Source organism: Cryptomeria japonica, chromosome 7 (assembly GCF_030272615.1).
Source record: "Cryptomeria japonica chromosome 7, Sugi_1.0, whole genome shotgun sequence".
Classification (NCBI taxonomy): domain Eukaryota; kingdom Viridiplantae; phylum Streptophyta; class Pinopsida; order Cupressales; family Cupressaceae; genus Cryptomeria; species Cryptomeria japonica.
In genome coordinates this window covers 648,129,957-648,148,004 of record NC_081411.1, presented here as the reverse complement: position 1 = coordinate 648,148,004, position 18,048 = coordinate 648,129,957, and the positions used below count along the sequence as shown (strand labels likewise).

Below are 18,048 nucleotides of genomic sequence, written 5' to 3'. Positions count from 1 at the left end.
TTGAAATCAGAAAACATAAAACAATAAATTTGGTCGTTTTGTCTACAAGATTTAAAAGCCTTTCAAATGTTTTTGGAACATAACAAGTGGGTATATTATAATTAAAAAAAGGCTCCTATGTTGTATTACCATGTGGACGAGATCTAAAAGCCTTTCCATCTTTTTGGGAAGATAACATGTAGGGATATTATGATAATCTACTTTGGATTACCAAAGGTATTTTGGAATGTAATTATTTGTGCACTGGTTTAAGACTGTGTTTTGGGTCTTGGCCAAGGAAGTGCCTATATTACCATGGATTTGGTCTGGTAGCCACACCTTAGAGAATAAAGTAATGTTCTATTCTACATACTGTTAAGTTTATTTTTTAACAACTATAAATTTCATTTTCTTTGGAGTATTGTAAGTTTGAGTGTCATCCAGCCTTCTATAATTTCAATTTCAGATCTGTGTGTTTCCCTAGATTTTTTTTTTCTTGTTAGTACAGAAGATCAAATATAAATTCGTTTTTACAGCATTTTAAAGTCTTGAAGCTATACAGTTCAAGTTTTTCAGCAATATCATTGCTAGAATTTTAATTTTGCCTATTTGAATTTCAGACTTAAGAGTTTTAACTTATGATTTGTAGCAGTGTCTTAGAGTTTTAAATTGTCTCTTTTGACGCAACACAAAAAGTAACAGCATGATAGGATAAACCTTCCTTCAAATTAGTAGGGAAAGCTCTTTGAAAATCAAATCTACTCCTAAACCTTAAGCTATGAACAAGATTTATAGTTATGCACACTTTTTGACATCATCAATGGGGTTATGCATAAAGGAAATAATTGATGATAAGCTTTGACCTATCTTTTTTGTTTATGATTCTTGGAGGTTGAGCACAGGACCAGAAAGGCCTTCTCACAAATGAAAATTTACCAGTAAAGGATTGCGATTGAAAGAAAGTAAACTAAATAATAGATGCTTCCTAATTGGCTGAAAACAAAGACTGGTAGATCCACATGCACAAGAGAGGACTAAACAAAAACTATTTCTAACACCAAATTACAATGCAAGATATAATAAAGATAAACCCTTGGAAGCATAGATAGTTACTTATTAAGATGAATGGCAGTGTTGATACAAAGCTCAACACTATTCTTCACGTTTATCCACTTAATAAAAACTTATCCAAACACACGTTATGCAATTTTTGTAGTGTAAGCTTCATTTTAACTACCATTAAGAATACTTTGTGCCTAGGGCACCGATTTGTAGGTTGCAATGAATATGGTTTTATGGATTTGAAAATAGTAATTACTTATCTCCAAAAAATTAAAGTTTTAAAGAAATTCCCTAAAGCCATAGAAAAAGTGGGAAATAAAGTAACTTTAAAGCTAATCTATTCCAAAACAAGTAAAGAGTAAAACAACCTAAATATAGGCTCTCCTCATCCGCCTAAAATAGAAATGATAAAAAATGGCTAACTTGAAATCTTATCCTCAATGTCTGAATCTGAGCTGGAAGCATTTGAAGAATTTGGCGAGTCTGGTGTTGGAGTTCCATACTTTCACTAGCCAATTAACTTTCTAAATAAACTGTCTAGCAATGGCAATATGAGACTTAGAATCAGCTTCTGCTTATGTTATTGTTGATGAAGGAAGCTCCTATTATTGCCAATGAATAAGTAAAACTTTGGCATATTAATCTCAAGTGCTACCACTCTCATTGCAACCTTTATCAATTCCTCCATATTGTCAGTAGTGAATGAAGGACCTCTAAGGCACATTTGTACCAACTGTTCAAATATCTTTGAGTTCTTGCAAATTGTCAACCATGAATGCACAAGAAACATATACGCTGAAAGTGAGAATTTCATACTCAACAATTTGTAACTTTCCAATATTTTCCCTGACAAACTCCAAGGCAGGAGTTTAAATCTCAAAAATTATCTAAAAGCTCATTATCCATTCCAAAACATGGTAATCCTTCTGACCAAAACTAAACCTCAATCTCACCAACTCATCCACACCCCAAAACTCAAGATGGTCTAAATGTGTCGTGATGCCACCACAAGAAGAAATACTAGTGATCAACAAACACTCCAAATCCTCTAATTGGTGCAAGACTTCCCTAACCTTCTTAAGCAAGACAAACAACTCGTCAAAAAAGTCTAAAGCCATTATCACAAAACCTCGTGATCCATTGTTGAATTTCCTTTCCATGTGAGACTAGCTCATCTAGTTGTCTTTTTTGTCCACCTTCAATCCTCTGATGCAGTGTTGCACTTTCTTCAGCCAATTGATTGACCAAATGTGCAATGCAAGCTCTTAATTCATTATTTTCAGCTTTCAAAGCTACCTCGGCTTCTCCATGTTTTTTCAATATCTCCATGGCACTTCCTATTGCAAATTGTAGCAATTTTACATTGCCTAGCTTGCTCACATATCCTAAATTAGTCTGTGAATTTTGAAAATCGGTAGTCGACATTTCCTAAATACTTTTGTTTGTTGGAGGAATGACCATTTCTTCAATGATGGGACCTTAATTATCTTTTGTAAGCCTTGAATGATTCTTAATATTCTTTGTTTTCTTATTTAAAATTAGAGTTGACGCAAAACTCAAATTGAGGGGTTATGCAACGACCACTCTCCTTCTTTGACCAAAGATGTTTGTACCCAATTTGAGGCAATCTCAATAGGTTTCCTGGTTTGCTCATCCAAGGTTGCTACCTCTTCACCAAACCGATCTAGTGGAAAAGAAAGAGAATGTAGAGGATGAAAAGGAGATGTGGGAACTGATGGAATGTCCTCTTGCCGAATAGGTGCAACTATTGGTGAAATTAACAACCATCTGAATATGTGAATGACCTCATCCTCTTCTTCCCAACTAATTTCAACTTCTTAGCCCTTGGAATCTCAACAACCTTTCTTGAAGCTTTCAATTTCTTAACATTTTCACCAATACCTACATTTTACTCACCAAAGGTTTGTACTTGTGCACTAACAACTACTCTCTTCTCAAGAACAATTAGAATTTGATTTGGAAGTCTTGAGCTCTTCCCTATTGGTACTATCATTGTTTTCTCTGCTAGACTTCTTTTTAGAGATCCTTTAGTTCTATTCATTACAACTTTGTTCATCTAGTCTTGAGAAATGTTGTCTTTGATTGCTGAATTGACTAGTGACAAAGGCTGTTCAAATCTACCTTTGTCTCAACAAAGCAGGGAAACAAGACGTCTTCTCTTGTATCTATCAAATCTTGTGGTGATAGTTCTAAGGTGAAAGATCTCAATTGCTCTAAGATCATACAGTTATGTTGCCTTCTTTGAGCTTCTTTATCATTTGCATGGTTTGCCCATAAATCTTTAGTGTCAGGCACGTGCACAAATTTCACTCCAAGTTTTTTCACTATAATTTCCTTTGAATTAAAACACATGCTTTTAGGGTGGAACTAATATTAAAATTGGAAAGTCTTGTACCCCAATTCTTAGCATCTAGGGCATTGACACACTAATATGGTCCAGTTTGTATGAGAAAACTTGCTTCTTATGTTTCTGTTGGCAACAACAATGGAAAATTGAGAAGAGGGGGGGGGGGGGTTGAATCAGTTTTCACCGGATTGTCAAACTTAACCTCAAATGCAAATCTAATAAACTGCAGCAACAACAGAGATAAGCAAATTGATAGCACAACACACAACACCAAGATTTTGACGTGGAAAACCCGGTTAAGGGAAAAACCACAGTGGGAACCTACCCACAATAAGATGATACGCTGCAGTAGTATGTGTAAATATTACAATGGGGAATGCACATGCATTCAGGCTCACTGCTCAAGATATAATAACCCGGAAGGCTACAACCCTCAAGGAAGGTACACTACCTTACAAGGAAGTCTTACTGACTTACAAAATATTCGGACAACAATCCGGAAATAAAATGAACTGAAAGAATAGCATCTGCAAATGCCTGATGAAAGTTCCGATTAAGCACATTTGTTTGCACTGCAACACTTCAATCTCTGCTCAATCACAATGCTGAAGGATGTATTCGCTTGTTCGCACCTTTACCATTCTCTGATAATGCAAACACTTCATCGACACTCAATTACATGACTAAATCATCTATATATACCGATTTCAACCTTGGTAACAAGGTCGGCTAAACCCTCATCTCACAATTACAAAATTATATCACACGATACAAAGATCGACCACTGGACGAATATAATGATATACATGACATAGCATGGACCTAAACCAAATGCTCAAACATGCAACACCACCGGAATCAACTTCAAGATCAACCACAACACGCTACACCACCAAATAGGTCTCATATCATGAAGAACACCACCGGATAAGCAAAACAATGCACATCGGTCAATTTAGATCATCAAAACAAATAGGATATAACTAGGAAACATCAACAAGCATGTTAGAATCATTTGTAATAGCTACACCAACACCACTTATCAAATCTTCATCGATCAACATCTGAAACTCAAGAACACTCAAACAATAGCAACTGTCACAAGGAAAGATAACTTGCCGAGCACCAAATCACGATCCATCTGAAATGAAGATACACATGAACATCCCAAACAATCTCCCGAAATTGCAGCACAAGATATGATCACACCGGAATATATCGGAGGAAATACCGAACTCTGCAAAGTATACTGGAGGAAATACCGAACTCTGTAAAGTATTGATCAAAAAAACCAAACTGCAAACCAAATCATATGATATGATCAATTAAGCTTCCGAGTCACTGAAACCAATACAAAAAGATATAATGATACTAGAAATACTCCATATACCGAACCATGATTCCAATAAATCAATCTGCAACCACCGGAGCAATAAATCACAGGAATATGTTGACATCAATGCCAACAACATATCCTCGCAGCAGCAATGTCCAACAGTTTCTTCCTACAAAATCATGGGAAATCAAAACTATAAATCCTAACATAGGTAGAAGTAAGATATTGGATAAACCAGTCATCAACATTAGGAGAACACCACTTAATCTTTTGAAGTGCTTCATATACTCCTTGTATTCCTGTCATTCCCCAACCTAAGATTGTGGCTTTGATAAAGATATCACAACTTTAAATAGCAAACCCTAGGCGATTAAATTACAGCTGGACAGCTATTAACTCTACTATAATCTCTAAGGTTTTAATGGTAGATGCCACTGTAATGATAGGGGTGCAATGGCTTAAGAACTTAGATAAGATTCATGTGAACTACAACATGTTTTACTTGGAATTTGCAAAAGACTAATAAATGATAACCATTGGATGTCTACTCCAACTGCAAGCAAGTTGATCTCAGTACATAAGATAGCCAAGAAACATGGCAAAGGAGAGTTGAGTTTATGCTCAAATATAAGTCTGAAAGGATTGCATATGAATCTCATAGCACAAGACCAAAAAGGATGAAAAGAAGAGTAGGAAATAGACTAATAGTTGATGAATTTGCAAATTTGTTCATGGAATTGCCTTGTGGACTTCTACCAGATAGAGAAAATATAATCGAATTGGAACTAGAATCCAACTTCATTGTTTTGCCATATTGATACTTTGAAGTCTGAATTATTTAAGGATGAAATGGAGAATTGTAATATATGATAACTCAATGATGAACAATAAGTACCAAACCGGTACTGAGAGAGGGGGGGGGGGGGGGGTGAATCAGTACAGTCACAAAAACTTTTCCTGAACCGGTTTGACTGCAAACACTGCAAATGTCTGACAGATAGTAACACCGGTCTGAAACAGAATGCAACCGGTAAGACTAGGAATGATTGTGACAGGCGTTAACCAGTTAATCACTTAGTTTTCCACTCAACTTAATACTACACTTCCATTTCACCCTTATGCATGAATAGGTAATCTATCATCAGAAATATAATAATAGCTAGCTAAACATGATTTACCTTCAGACACAAATCACTTAAATCATCACAGGACACACAGATTTTTCACGTAGAAACCCAACTGGGAAAAACCACGGTGGGGATGAATACCCACAAGCTGTTTTTGAACTCTTTAGAAGTCCGCTCTGTTAGGAGCCTAGTTCGGTTAAAGACTGTTACAACAGGTTCTGCTAGGAACCGATTCTGTTAGGGATCACCCGGTTAAGGGATGGCTAAATACCCGGTTGGGTTAAACCTTGTTAGAGGATTTCAAGAACTCAATTAGTTTGAGTCACCCTGTTAAAGGATTTACAACAAGCTGATTAAAGCTACTCGGTTAAGGGATTTTCCAACTGTTGAAGTGGTTAAAGATCAACAGGTATTACAATGATTTGATAATAGCACTCAATGCCTAATGCAGATCCGCTTAAGTTCCTTCCTTCTGCACTCACACAGTGCAGGAATTAATCCTCTTATCTCATCTGGTCTGGCAAGAATCACGTATCTCTTCACTTAGATACACACACACCATTTGGCAACAACCTCAGAAAGAAACACAACATCGACCTTATAGGAAACAAATAGGTCGGTAGCATAAACCCTAAACCCTAAACATTTAGGTTAAGCAATTCAGGCGATTCAATCCTGGCCATTGAACACTTTGCATTTGAATACAAAGATCTTGAACATATCTCAAGACATTCTTCATCGTTCATTCTTCACCGTTTTCATGGTGGCTTGTAACCCATTCCGCGTTCTCCACTGTTTACAGAGACTTCGCATATTCCCGAGGTAGATAGGATCGATCTCCTTCATACAAGATCCTTCACGTGCTCAAGCTGACGTGGCAACACGATCCGATCTTCATTACAATGCTAACTCATCACACAATGTCATCGGTTGAGTCACACAGGCTTGGAACAATTCAACCGAAAACCCTTAAGCTAAGACTACCAACTGGCAGTCATATCATGTTAAGTCTTCATAGAGAACATTCCATATACCGGTTCACATTTCATCATACCGGTTCTCTTGGACAAACATACCACTTCTCCTATTGCTCAATATACCGGTTTATACCACTATACCGGTTCACTTTGCCAACTGTTTAGCTTCAATATACCTGTTCACTTCTTTGCACATATACCGGTTCACCACATTGTACCGGTTCACATTTCAGCATATTGCCGGTTCACTCTCCAACATATTGACATCAATGACAACATAATATCATCATGTCAACATACTCAGCATAAATGCCAACAATATACACCCCTAACTTTTCTGAAAATATTGCAATCGGAAATGAGATAGATACAAAGCAACTTCCCTTCCACTTTTTGATCACCTAGATCCCGAAGTGGGCAAGGTGAACATTTGGTCTTCATGATTACAATAAACTGAAATGCAGCAACCGAAAGGGAAGAAGTAGGCAGCAAGCCGGCCAATACCACTTATTCAATGGAATGAATATGCAGTATTGAAAGAAGTAAACATCCACTTATTTGGTGGGAATTACGAAGGCACTTCCACTTATTCATGGGAAAGCTTATACTATACTGGAAATGGAATCAAGCTTTTTCCACTCATCCAGTTGTGAGTGAAAGGGCATGTTCACTTCTTCAGTGGGAACATTTATACAATTAAACCACTTGTTTAGTGGGGTAAGTGTTAATGTAGATTAGATTTCTTAGTAGATAAAATAGAGGTATCTTGTAATTTTATTGTCTCACAAATGATGCTCTCACTAACCTATGAATCTTGCAGGTTGCTGCAAGTATAAGGGAAGATAGTATGTCCACAAAGTATGTTGATTTGCCAAGTAATACTCTTGTGAGCTGAAGAGATATGCCTGATTTCAGATTTATGGTACAAGTTCCAATCTCTTTGATTGGGTAGTTAGAATCGTCCCCAAAGGTTACTTCCTCATCAGAATTCTCCAACAGTGTCTAGGTGTTCTTTGAATCCAGTGATATGATGCGAGACTCCACCATCAATTACCCAAGTGTTGAGGCTGGTTGAGACTTGGCTTGATAAGGCTGAATAGAAGACAAACTTCTCGGGTTCATTCTCCACGCTAGCTTTTTCAACTTCAACAATAGAGGCTTGTTGTTTTGGCCTGTCCGGACACTTCGTGGCATAATGTATAATGTCCACACTTATCACATCTGAAACACTGCACTTGAGATATGTCCCTCCTCTTCTTGGAAGAGCCTTTTCTATCGGTGCTCTTGTCCTTCTTCCTCTTGAAGTTCCTCTTCTTCCCTTTCTTGTGAGAGTGAGAGTTCAACACATGAATATCTTCATTGGTAGTATTTTGGTCAATTCCCCTGGTGATCAATCTGGATTCTTCTTGAATGCAATCCGTCTTCAACCGATCGAACTTGGGGAGCTTTGAACGTGCACTTCTTCCTTGAATAAATGATTCCTTTGATGTTGGGAGTCCATTTAGAGCCATCAACGTTAACTCCTTGTTGTCAATTAGATGACCAATTGTGGAAAGTTGGTCCTCAATTCAGTGATCCTCATAAAATATGATGTGACAGTTTCTCCCTTATTCATCTTCACATGATGGAGTTGTCTTTTCAATGTGAGAGCTTTGCTGGTATTGTTTATTTTATACATGTCTTCAAGTGATTTGAACATGCGGTATGCTGTGTCATACTTTGAAATAACTGGAACTATATGGTCTCTAACTGCATCCACGATCACTTTCATGGCTTTTCCATTGTTCTTGTTCCATTGAATTTTCTCAACATCATCGTCTGGTTTAGGTATGTTTCCCTTTATAAATGAATCTAGTTCATTCTCCTTCAAGGTAAGCATGATCCTAAACTTCCATGATACAAAGTTGGACGCTCCTTCAAGACGATCTTCGAATCTGACTCCGCTTGCCATTATGTAGAAAGGAATGTGATTTTTCCTAAGAGCAAAATGATGGTCTAGATAATCTACTATCTCAAATCTAATCGGATCTTCCTTGACCTTGCTCTGATACCATGTTAATGTAGATTAGATTTCTTACTAGATAAAATAGAGGTATCTTGTAATTTTATTGTCTCACAAATGATGCTCTCACTAACCTATGAATCTTGCAGGTTGCTGCAAGTATAAGGGAAGATAGTATGTCCACAAAGTATGCTGATTTGCCAAGTATTGATAATACTTCAAGTGCTGCTGATTATATCACAAATATCGCTGTGTTGAGAATGAGATCGATCTCCAAAGGCTTGCACTAATAGATTGTGGTACTGCCTTCATCGATCTGTTTGTGAATTATATATATCTAAATGGGGAGGCACATAAATGGATAGACATGTCTCCACATGTCTCTCCATCGATATGTCTGTCCATTTAATATTGCAAATACCGATTCATAATTGGTAGCATTAACAAACCTTTTATTATTACAAACAAATACCAATTCATAATCAGTAGTTTCTTAATGCATTAACAAACCGTTTATTATTACAAACAAATACCGATTCACATTTGATAGTTAACTTTTCAGTTAACACAACTGATTCACAATCGGTATGTTAAAATGAAGAATCAGTTAATCGATATACATTATCGATTAAGGTAAATCGATACACATTATCGATTTATGGTAAATCGAAGAAGATAGTCGATACACTCTATCGACAGGGTATTGATCATGCATGATCACAGATTTACACTTGGAAGATGATGATTGATATATGATCAGTCATTAGATTATTTAATCAGATATAATTTATTCATGGCAAGAATATTAATGTATGTATATTAATATATATAATAATAAAAAACTCAATTATTATTATTATGTATACTGGTATACATATATAAATTATTCTAATAATGTAAGTCTCATTCATGATCATATTTATCTGACCGAAGCTATCATCTTTAACAGTAAGTACGTCAACAATAAACACTAGAAAATTCATTGGTAGCCGCAGTACTACGACCTAGTGTTACAATATAGAATGCATGAAAAATGATAGCCTTTGAAGCAATACAAGGTCAGTTCATATACATTGCAAATGCCAAAATTAGAAGATTAGCTGCTGATATAAGTGTTCATGTAAACAATACTGCTGTAACACCGAAGATTAATGCCCAATATCAACTAAGTTACCGGCTTGGGTTCGGGCTCGGGTTCAGGGATGCAAACCCAATTTGTGGGTTCAGGCAAAATATTTTTTGCCCTTTTGGTTCATGGGTTGGGTTTGGCCATACATGTATATATGGGTTGGGTTCGTCCACACACACACATTTAAAAAAAAATACAAAAGTATAAAACTAAATACAAAATACATTTAATAGTGTGCTACTGTATCATCGATCAATGCCAAATGCCAATTGATAGTTCAGAATTTCAATATTATCATATTATTTCACATGCTATATAATATATCAATGTATCATATATGTCCAGGTTCATAATTCAAAAGAAAATCTTTACAATTACAAAATTGACAATAAAAAATAATAATTGTCTTCTATCTTCATCACCCATCAAAAGGATCTAGATCAAGATCATGATCATTTGCTTCAAGTTCAAAATCAAAATCATTTCAAGCCAAATTAGTGCCACTCCCACTAGGTACATCAGGTGTAGGTATCTCATGTGGTGTCCCCATGTATTATCCTTATAGATGACATGTTACATGGATAACTTATTACAAAAATATTTAGCAGCGATATTTTAAAGTGTTATTAGAAGCGACCTCATTGGAAAGCAATTAAAGTTATTGACCAATTTTGAGTTCCTCATGTATGCAGATCAGGGGATTATTGATACTCACTAGAAATTGTATGCAATCACTATATTAACAAGTGTCAAGTATGATCACTATACATACATCAGCGATTATACTAAGTTCAGAATCGATTATTTAGGAGATATTAAAGACAGTGCTAGGAGATATATATAGTTTACAATAAACAACAAGCATCGCCCAAATAAAACAGCATTGAAGATTTGTTTATCAGCAACCTAATTAAGAAATTTATTTGATTGTTAGAAAAAAAAGACATTGGTAATATTAAAGTGGAGGAGCAGCGATTAAGAAAGGATACGATCTTAATTAAAAGCTTGTTAATAATAAATAAAAGGCAGCTAACTTCTATGAAGGAGGAGACATAATTTTTCATGAAGGATACAAGCCCAAGATGGTACATATAAATCAGTTAAGGAGATCATGGAAGAGGGATGGAAGTTGGATTTCAGCGTCTATACTCAAACTCATGGAGATCGTGCTAGACTTGATAGAGTGCCTTGACGATGAACCATAAATACAGCAATTTGTATCAAGGGGATACAACAATAACCTGTTAATGAATGCACAGGCTGACTAGGAAGTCTTAATATGTTAAAGAATGATCAGAAATCTGAATATCACGTGTCAAAGAGTGAGCAAAGGTGCACAGGTTAATAAACAAGCATTGGTTAAGAATGGCAAGTGAATACTTCTGAATGGATACCTGACTAGACAGAAATTAAGAACAAAAATACAATGATTCGTTAATTAACTTGCATGGTACAAACTAATAGTCAAAACAAACCGTTAATATCGATGTTGCGTTTGTGAAGAGGCATGACTTTGTATTCTATAATGGCACGAACTAATTAAGGTGCGGTAATTATATGGAAGAAAAGAAGAAGTATTTGATCATATACATCTGGAGATGAAGGATAAGTATTAAGAGGAAGTGTGAGCGAGTTTGGAGTCATTTACAGAAGGATTATAAAGAAGAATGTTGGAGTTTAGCAGAATTCATCATTACATAAGTCCCATTATGAAATTAGAGAAGGCCATCAAGATAAGTTCTATTCTCAGAACTAGTCTTAGAATTTTAAGTTAAATTTTAAAATGAAATGTTTTCAGATTTAATGAAACCTAAGTTTCTGGTTCGGGTTCAGGTTCAAGTTCGGGTTCGAAGAACCGGTTTGCCGGTACAGCAAAATTTTGAAATGGGGTTTGGGTTCGTTAGTACAGAAACATGTATTAATCTAGCAAATAGGTTAACAAATTCTCATTTTGAATTGGAATTGTTGTCTCAGGACTAAATTAGGTAAACCTCCAAATGGGGACATTACATCTCATCATCATCATCCATAGTGACCATAGCAAGATCATCAATATTTTATGGGTTGAAATAATTTCATAGGGGGGCATATTAGGGTTTTTATTAAAAAAAAGGCAAAAAAAGTTGATTTTAATGTTTTTTAAATCACTTTTAAAGTGACCGTCGACAGCCTCTCAGGTTCGCACTTGGGTTCGCTTGGGTGCAGCTCAGGTGCACCCTAGGGGCCTTGGGTTCTCTGTGGGTCCTTGTACATGGACCCACAGAGAACCCGAGGCCCCTAGGGCACACCCGGGTCACACTCACTGTGTACCCAGGTGCGAACCCAAACCCGGGCAGACCTGGTTTGGGCACAGGGACATGGAAACGCGATCCTGGTATCTCAGGCTCAAATTGTTAAAACATTTGCCTCAGTTTGCTGTGCCTAAGTAAGCATGGCATATAGCTTCATCTATACAATATATGTCAATGGTATGATAAATTAATCATATTTGTGCCTATTTCCTTTCTGGTTTTGTATTTTAAGGTCTTTTAAACTTTCCTGGTTTTGCCTTATTCTTTTTTTGAATGTGTGATCCTATAAATCCCCCTGGTATCAAGCAAAAGGAAACATTTGGATTGGAATTTATGCTTATATTAATTGCCTGTACCACCCTTCAATCTTAATTTGCATTTGTTTTATCCATTTTCCCCTACAGTGACCGTCCTTACTATTGTTGTCTAATAAATTTACTGCTTCCTTTTTTGCCTTTAAGGCACATGAAGATTATGATTAACTATTTAACTTGATGCATGATTTCATAATCAGGCTGTATACTTATGAGTTATGCCAATGGTTGCTTTCTAAATTCGTGAATGGGTTTTTTTCATGCATCTAGAAATAAATCTGGTTACATGAGCTTGGTTTAGAGAAGCTGAGTTCAGATGAAAATTGTTACGTTATGCAACATAAGTTCGGTCAAGTATTGTATCCGTTTGTACTTCAAATGTACATTGTAATGTACTTAGAGTTAATTATTGATCATAAACCAAATATTCTATATAGGTGGAACTGCTGGAGTGGGCTGATGATATTGCGCTGCATCATCTTAAAGGATATGGAGAATCGTTAAATTACCGTATGGGGGTACCTTTACTACAAAATGTTGTTAAGTCGATGGAGCAAGTTATACTGGCATATGCAGGTATCTTTATGTTGTAATGTATTCTATATTTACAAATTATTGTCTCTTTTACATGTTCCATGGTGAAATTTGTCAGATAAGAATGTTTTCTTATTTCTGATCATTCATAGTGCCTATTGATGGTTGCAAGAAGAGTTCACCAAAAGAAGGGCTTGTTATTTGATTTGATTTTTGTCTTGTTGCCCATGATGTTGACTTAAGAAAATGATAATTTTGTGATTCTAAAACCCTCCATTTTAAAGGGATATCTTCACGATCAATTTTGTAATGTTGGGGGGGCAAAGGGGGGTAAGGTTTTGGTGATAAAAAACTCTCCATTTTAAAGGGATATTCTCACGATCTATCTCTATCTCTCCCTACACTCAGATTTTAAGAGTATAGCCTTTAAGAGGGGTTTTGCAAGATTCATTTTATCATATATTTTGTAATTACTAATCAGAGATGCACGTTCATTAATTTTGTAAAGGGTTATCACTTGGTGCATTATGTATATGTATTGATCTAGCAAATAGGTTAAACAATTCCTTTTAGTCTGCTGTGTTAATAGAAATGTATTGTCTCTCACTACCTTATATTTCAGATCCTCATAGCCAAGGTTCTGTAGAGAAGGCTCGATTACGGTTTGCGCATGCTGAGACCATCATACCTTTTACCTGCCTTCTTGGTCTATTTCTTGAAGCCTCTGGTGAGTTTAATCTTTACTACTTGAAAGAGAAAATATTTACATGGTCGCATCTATCAATTATTTAAGTTATAATTGCATTTGCATTTCTTTTTCTCTTTGTTCTGTCACATTTGATCACTAGATACCTAAAAGTTTTGCTTTATCAGATATATACAAGATAGAAACTGAGCAACCTTTACAGCCACCCCCTAAACCTCCTCAACAACGGAAATGGAGGGGCAGTACAGTGGCACCTTTTGCTGCAAATAACATGCTTGTCCTATATAAATGCCCTGCTAAAGATGTGAGCTTTGGAAAGGTTACCTCCACAAGAGAACACAATGACAAATTTTTTGTTCAAATTTTACATAACGAAAAGCCAGCTTCTATTCCGGTAAGATTCTCTATATCATTTACATTTTTCTTGCAGGCTATTTTTTTAAATTGGAATGGATATACTGGAAATTGACACTATTGTAAGCTTTTTGCATGAAGTTTTTCCCTTGCCATAAATTTTACTTGATTTTTTTATATTTCTGGATCTTCACAATTTTTCCTTTCATACATCACCTTTAACTCATAATAACATGTACAATAATGTTATCTTGCAAGTTACACCACATTTTCAATTCTAAGTTTTTTTGGTGTAACAAATATAGACCTTTCACTCCTAAGTTTAGTTTAGCTAGGTAGCTAAAGATAGATTATGTCATTTTATGCATATAAACAATTTGTAATATAGAAAATTCACAATATACATCTCATGTAGTTGAACAAGTCAGTCTTAGTTAGCATCCTTATTCACCGCTAAATAGAACTCAATATGAAATCGGATTATTATGTTTACTAAACTCATTGCACAAGTTAACTCAATCACATTGAAGCAATGGAGTTTAACTCACAGTAAAATTGAGTTAGCATTCAATTATTCTTCCCATTTGACCAACATAATTCAGTTTTAGGTTGGGTAAATTATTTAGAAGCATTATGTTCTTGTTGCAATTTTTTTACTGTTCTATCGTCAAATTGACAAGATTCTGTTTGGAATCTTTGGATGGATTTGATGTCTCTGCAGAATCCTGTGTGAATTCATCTGTTGAATTCAACATAATATTAGAAATTTGCATGGTACCATTGCCCCCTTTGCTTCTTGTTTTTTTTATCTTATAGGTGCTTTTTAGAGTGTTTAGACCTCGTCATTTATTTGGAGCATGAGGGTTTTATTGCAGATTTTTATGCCACGTTAGCAAGAGCACACAGGCTCTCATGCCATGTGGGAAAAGTAGGAAAGTCAGTCTTAACCTATTTAAAAATGGATAGGATTATATCTTATGCAAAAGATAACTATTAACTATAGTACTACATTTACATGACATTGAGATGGTGTGGCAAAAGTGTAAATGAAATTAAATTACTTTGGTTTAAAACAATTAAAACTCAAGAAACTAAAAATATGAAATAATCTCTCTAAAAATAGATAAAAAAAACTCAAATAAACCACAAGCTCTGTCATAGGCAATCTGACCTGTCATCGCCAAGCATTGATGCCATCGAAGGACAGACAATCACCATGAAGGCATTGAGATTCGAAAGCATCAGCAGCTCACATGCCCAGGCTTGGCACATGTACAGCTTGGTCAAACTGCTATGGCTCATTGAGGAAAATCCTCCCAGCAAGGAACACATGAAAAAATGATGCCAAAGGAATTGCCTAACATTCAGAGAGACATGGGTTCAATACCCAGAAGCAAATGTTTTCAAGCCATGAACTTACTAGCAAAAAAGAGGGAGAACGTCCTACTAGCAAAGAAGGGCAATTTGCTCGTAAAAGAATAATACTTAAAGGAAGACTACTGAAAATGCCTGCAATGTGGACACCCTGCCATTAGGAAATGATTTCATCAATGCCTAGAAACATTTATTTGATGCCCTTGCAACTATCACAAAAAATGCGAGGGTCAACTAGCAAGAATGGGTGTATGACCAGGTCCCAGACAATGTAAAACACCTACAAAATCACATAAAATCTCTGCAAATCATCAACACAAATTCTAATACATGCAAGTCAGGGAACCTCAAATATCGTTATTTTTTTGAAACTCCAGAACCCAAAACTCCATTGAAATCCATTTCTCGTGTGAAAACCAGTATAATCCAATCTTTTACTTTTTCAATTTAACAGTCACAATATCATCAATTGCACAATGCAAGATTGATTGAATATAACAATGGACATGAAAATGTACATGAGAGGCCTTGCTTAGAAAGACAAGGTGAGAGGTAGTATTAGACAAGATGTTGACATGTGTCATAATCCTATGTGACAAGACAACTTAAGTGTTGAGTTAGGTAACTAGAAGATAGATCATGTGACAACTGACTAACCTTCTAGAAAGACACCTAGGAACCTTAGTCAACTTAAGTCATGTGAATAAGTCTCCTACTAGGAACTAGCAAAAACACTAGGTATAAGACCTTACTAGGTCGAAAACCTTATTCACACCAACACCCCCCTTAAGTGCAACTTATAGATTATTATGCAAAGATGCTAGATTGTTATGATGATTATAGGTCTTGACTACAAAACCATTTTAGGTACCCATGCACAATGCAAATGCAATCTCTCACAAAAGGAGAAAAGTAGAAAACTCAATGGGACAAAACTCCTCTCTAAAAGAGAAAAGAAACAAATAAGAAAGGATGATGTATGGAGGACTCAATGATAGCCCCGAAGGACTACATCCATCATGAAATTACAATCAATGATCCCCCCATAGGAAGGAGAGAGACATAGGAAGGAGAGAGACACACACACAGAGTGAGAGTACATAGCCCCCCCCCCCCCCCGCGCACACACAATTTACAATATCTTGCAAAAATGATGAGTGTTTGAAAACAAAACATATAAACAACATTTCTACCCTTGGGAAGAAGATATAAGAAACACAAATGGTGATTACTTGGGGTTAATCACTGTGTTTTGGTAGTGTAATGCTACTATGATAATGTCTTTGTATGGAATGTACATGGACAATCAAGCTAGGGCTCGTAAAATATATTGATAGCCTCTATGTATATGTGTCCAAGCATGATCATGTATTCATTTGTTATTTTGCAACTACTTTGTTTATTCTCAATTGAATTTATCAATAAACTGAATTGAGGTTTTGAAGAAACCCTTTTCTTGCTTAATTTTTTTTCATTTGATAGTTTGTGACAGACAATTTATCCAATGATTCAAGAGATTTAACATTTTGTTATTTGTTTGGTTATTGATATTCAGGGTTGCAATGGAACTAATTTTTGCCCTTTTGAAGTTTTCAAGGTAAGACTTAAGTCCTTCCTTTGAGCTCGTGAGTATGTGCATGAATGCATAGTTGGATTCTCTTTGGGGTTTTATTCTTTTAAAGTTTTCAAGGATGAGACACACTGAGGCATTTTAACAATGCAGGAAAAGGTTGCAGGTGCACATCTCAGGCACACGTTTGAATCATTGTGCACCAGTAAGGCGACAACTGAAAATTGCTCTTTAACTTGCAAGCTAATGAGGTTCATTCGTAGGATGGTTTTAGGTGAGGGTGCTGAGGTTCATTCTTGTGAAGATAGAGCTGAGTTGTAATTATTTCGTAATATGTTATTGGAAGCAAATTTGAGTTGAAATGGTTTTGTTTTGTGTATACGAAGCTCTAAAATTGTATATGGTTATATGAAGAATTTCACAATTTTATTGTCTTACATGGAGAGGACGAGGAGGACAAATTTTGACTGATGATGCAATTTTTCAATTGATGAGTAGAGCCATGATATTTATAAGAAAGTGTGGACTGTACTATGTAAGATAAATTGCTATCAATTTATTTTAGCATTGCATAGAAATGTTTGTCTTGTAGGAAATGGTTTGTAAAGGAAGGGTTATTACCTGGTGCATTAAGTATATGTACTGATCTAGCAAGTAGGTTAAACAATTCCTTTTTAGTCTTTAAATCTTTAATGCTAAGATGCTGAGCATAACCGTCATGCCTGCTCCAATGATCATCCCAAAAGCACATGCGACTGCTCCTTTATGACGGGTTGCCCACTATCTGTCCATTTCCTTCCACTGAACATTTTTTGTTATTCTTGACTGTAACTGCCATTAGTGTTGGTTGTACTTCAATTTTCTTTTAGTTCAGGCTATTATTTTTAGATTCTCAGTTTTTATTTATGGGGAGGGAGTTTTCCAC

The 18,048-nt window shown here is 35.8% G+C and overlaps 1 protein-coding gene across 4 annotated transcripts in view; it reads left to right on the top strand.

The window, feature by feature from the left end:
• Nucleotides 1-17,633, top strand: part of LOC131057375 (uncharacterized) — an 83,667-nt gene extending 66,034 nt beyond the window's left edge. For all 4 annotated transcript variants that reach the window (XM_057991537.2, XM_057991536.2, XM_057991540.2 and 1 more), the window contains 5 exons: nucleotides 13,023-13,161; nucleotides 13,742-13,846; nucleotides 13,993-14,219; nucleotides 17,109-17,150; nucleotides 17,277-17,633. In XM_057991537.2, coding sequence (XP_057847520.1) covers nucleotides 13,023-13,161; nucleotides 13,742-13,846; nucleotides 13,993-14,219; nucleotides 17,109-17,150; nucleotides 17,277-17,444 — 681 coding nt within the window. In that variant the 3' untranslated portion in view covers nucleotides 17,445-17,633. The remainder of the gene's footprint in view (nucleotides 1-13,022; nucleotides 13,162-13,741; nucleotides 13,847-13,992; nucleotides 14,220-17,108; nucleotides 17,151-17,276) is intronic.
• Nucleotides 17,634-18,048: the final 415 nt, after the last annotated feature.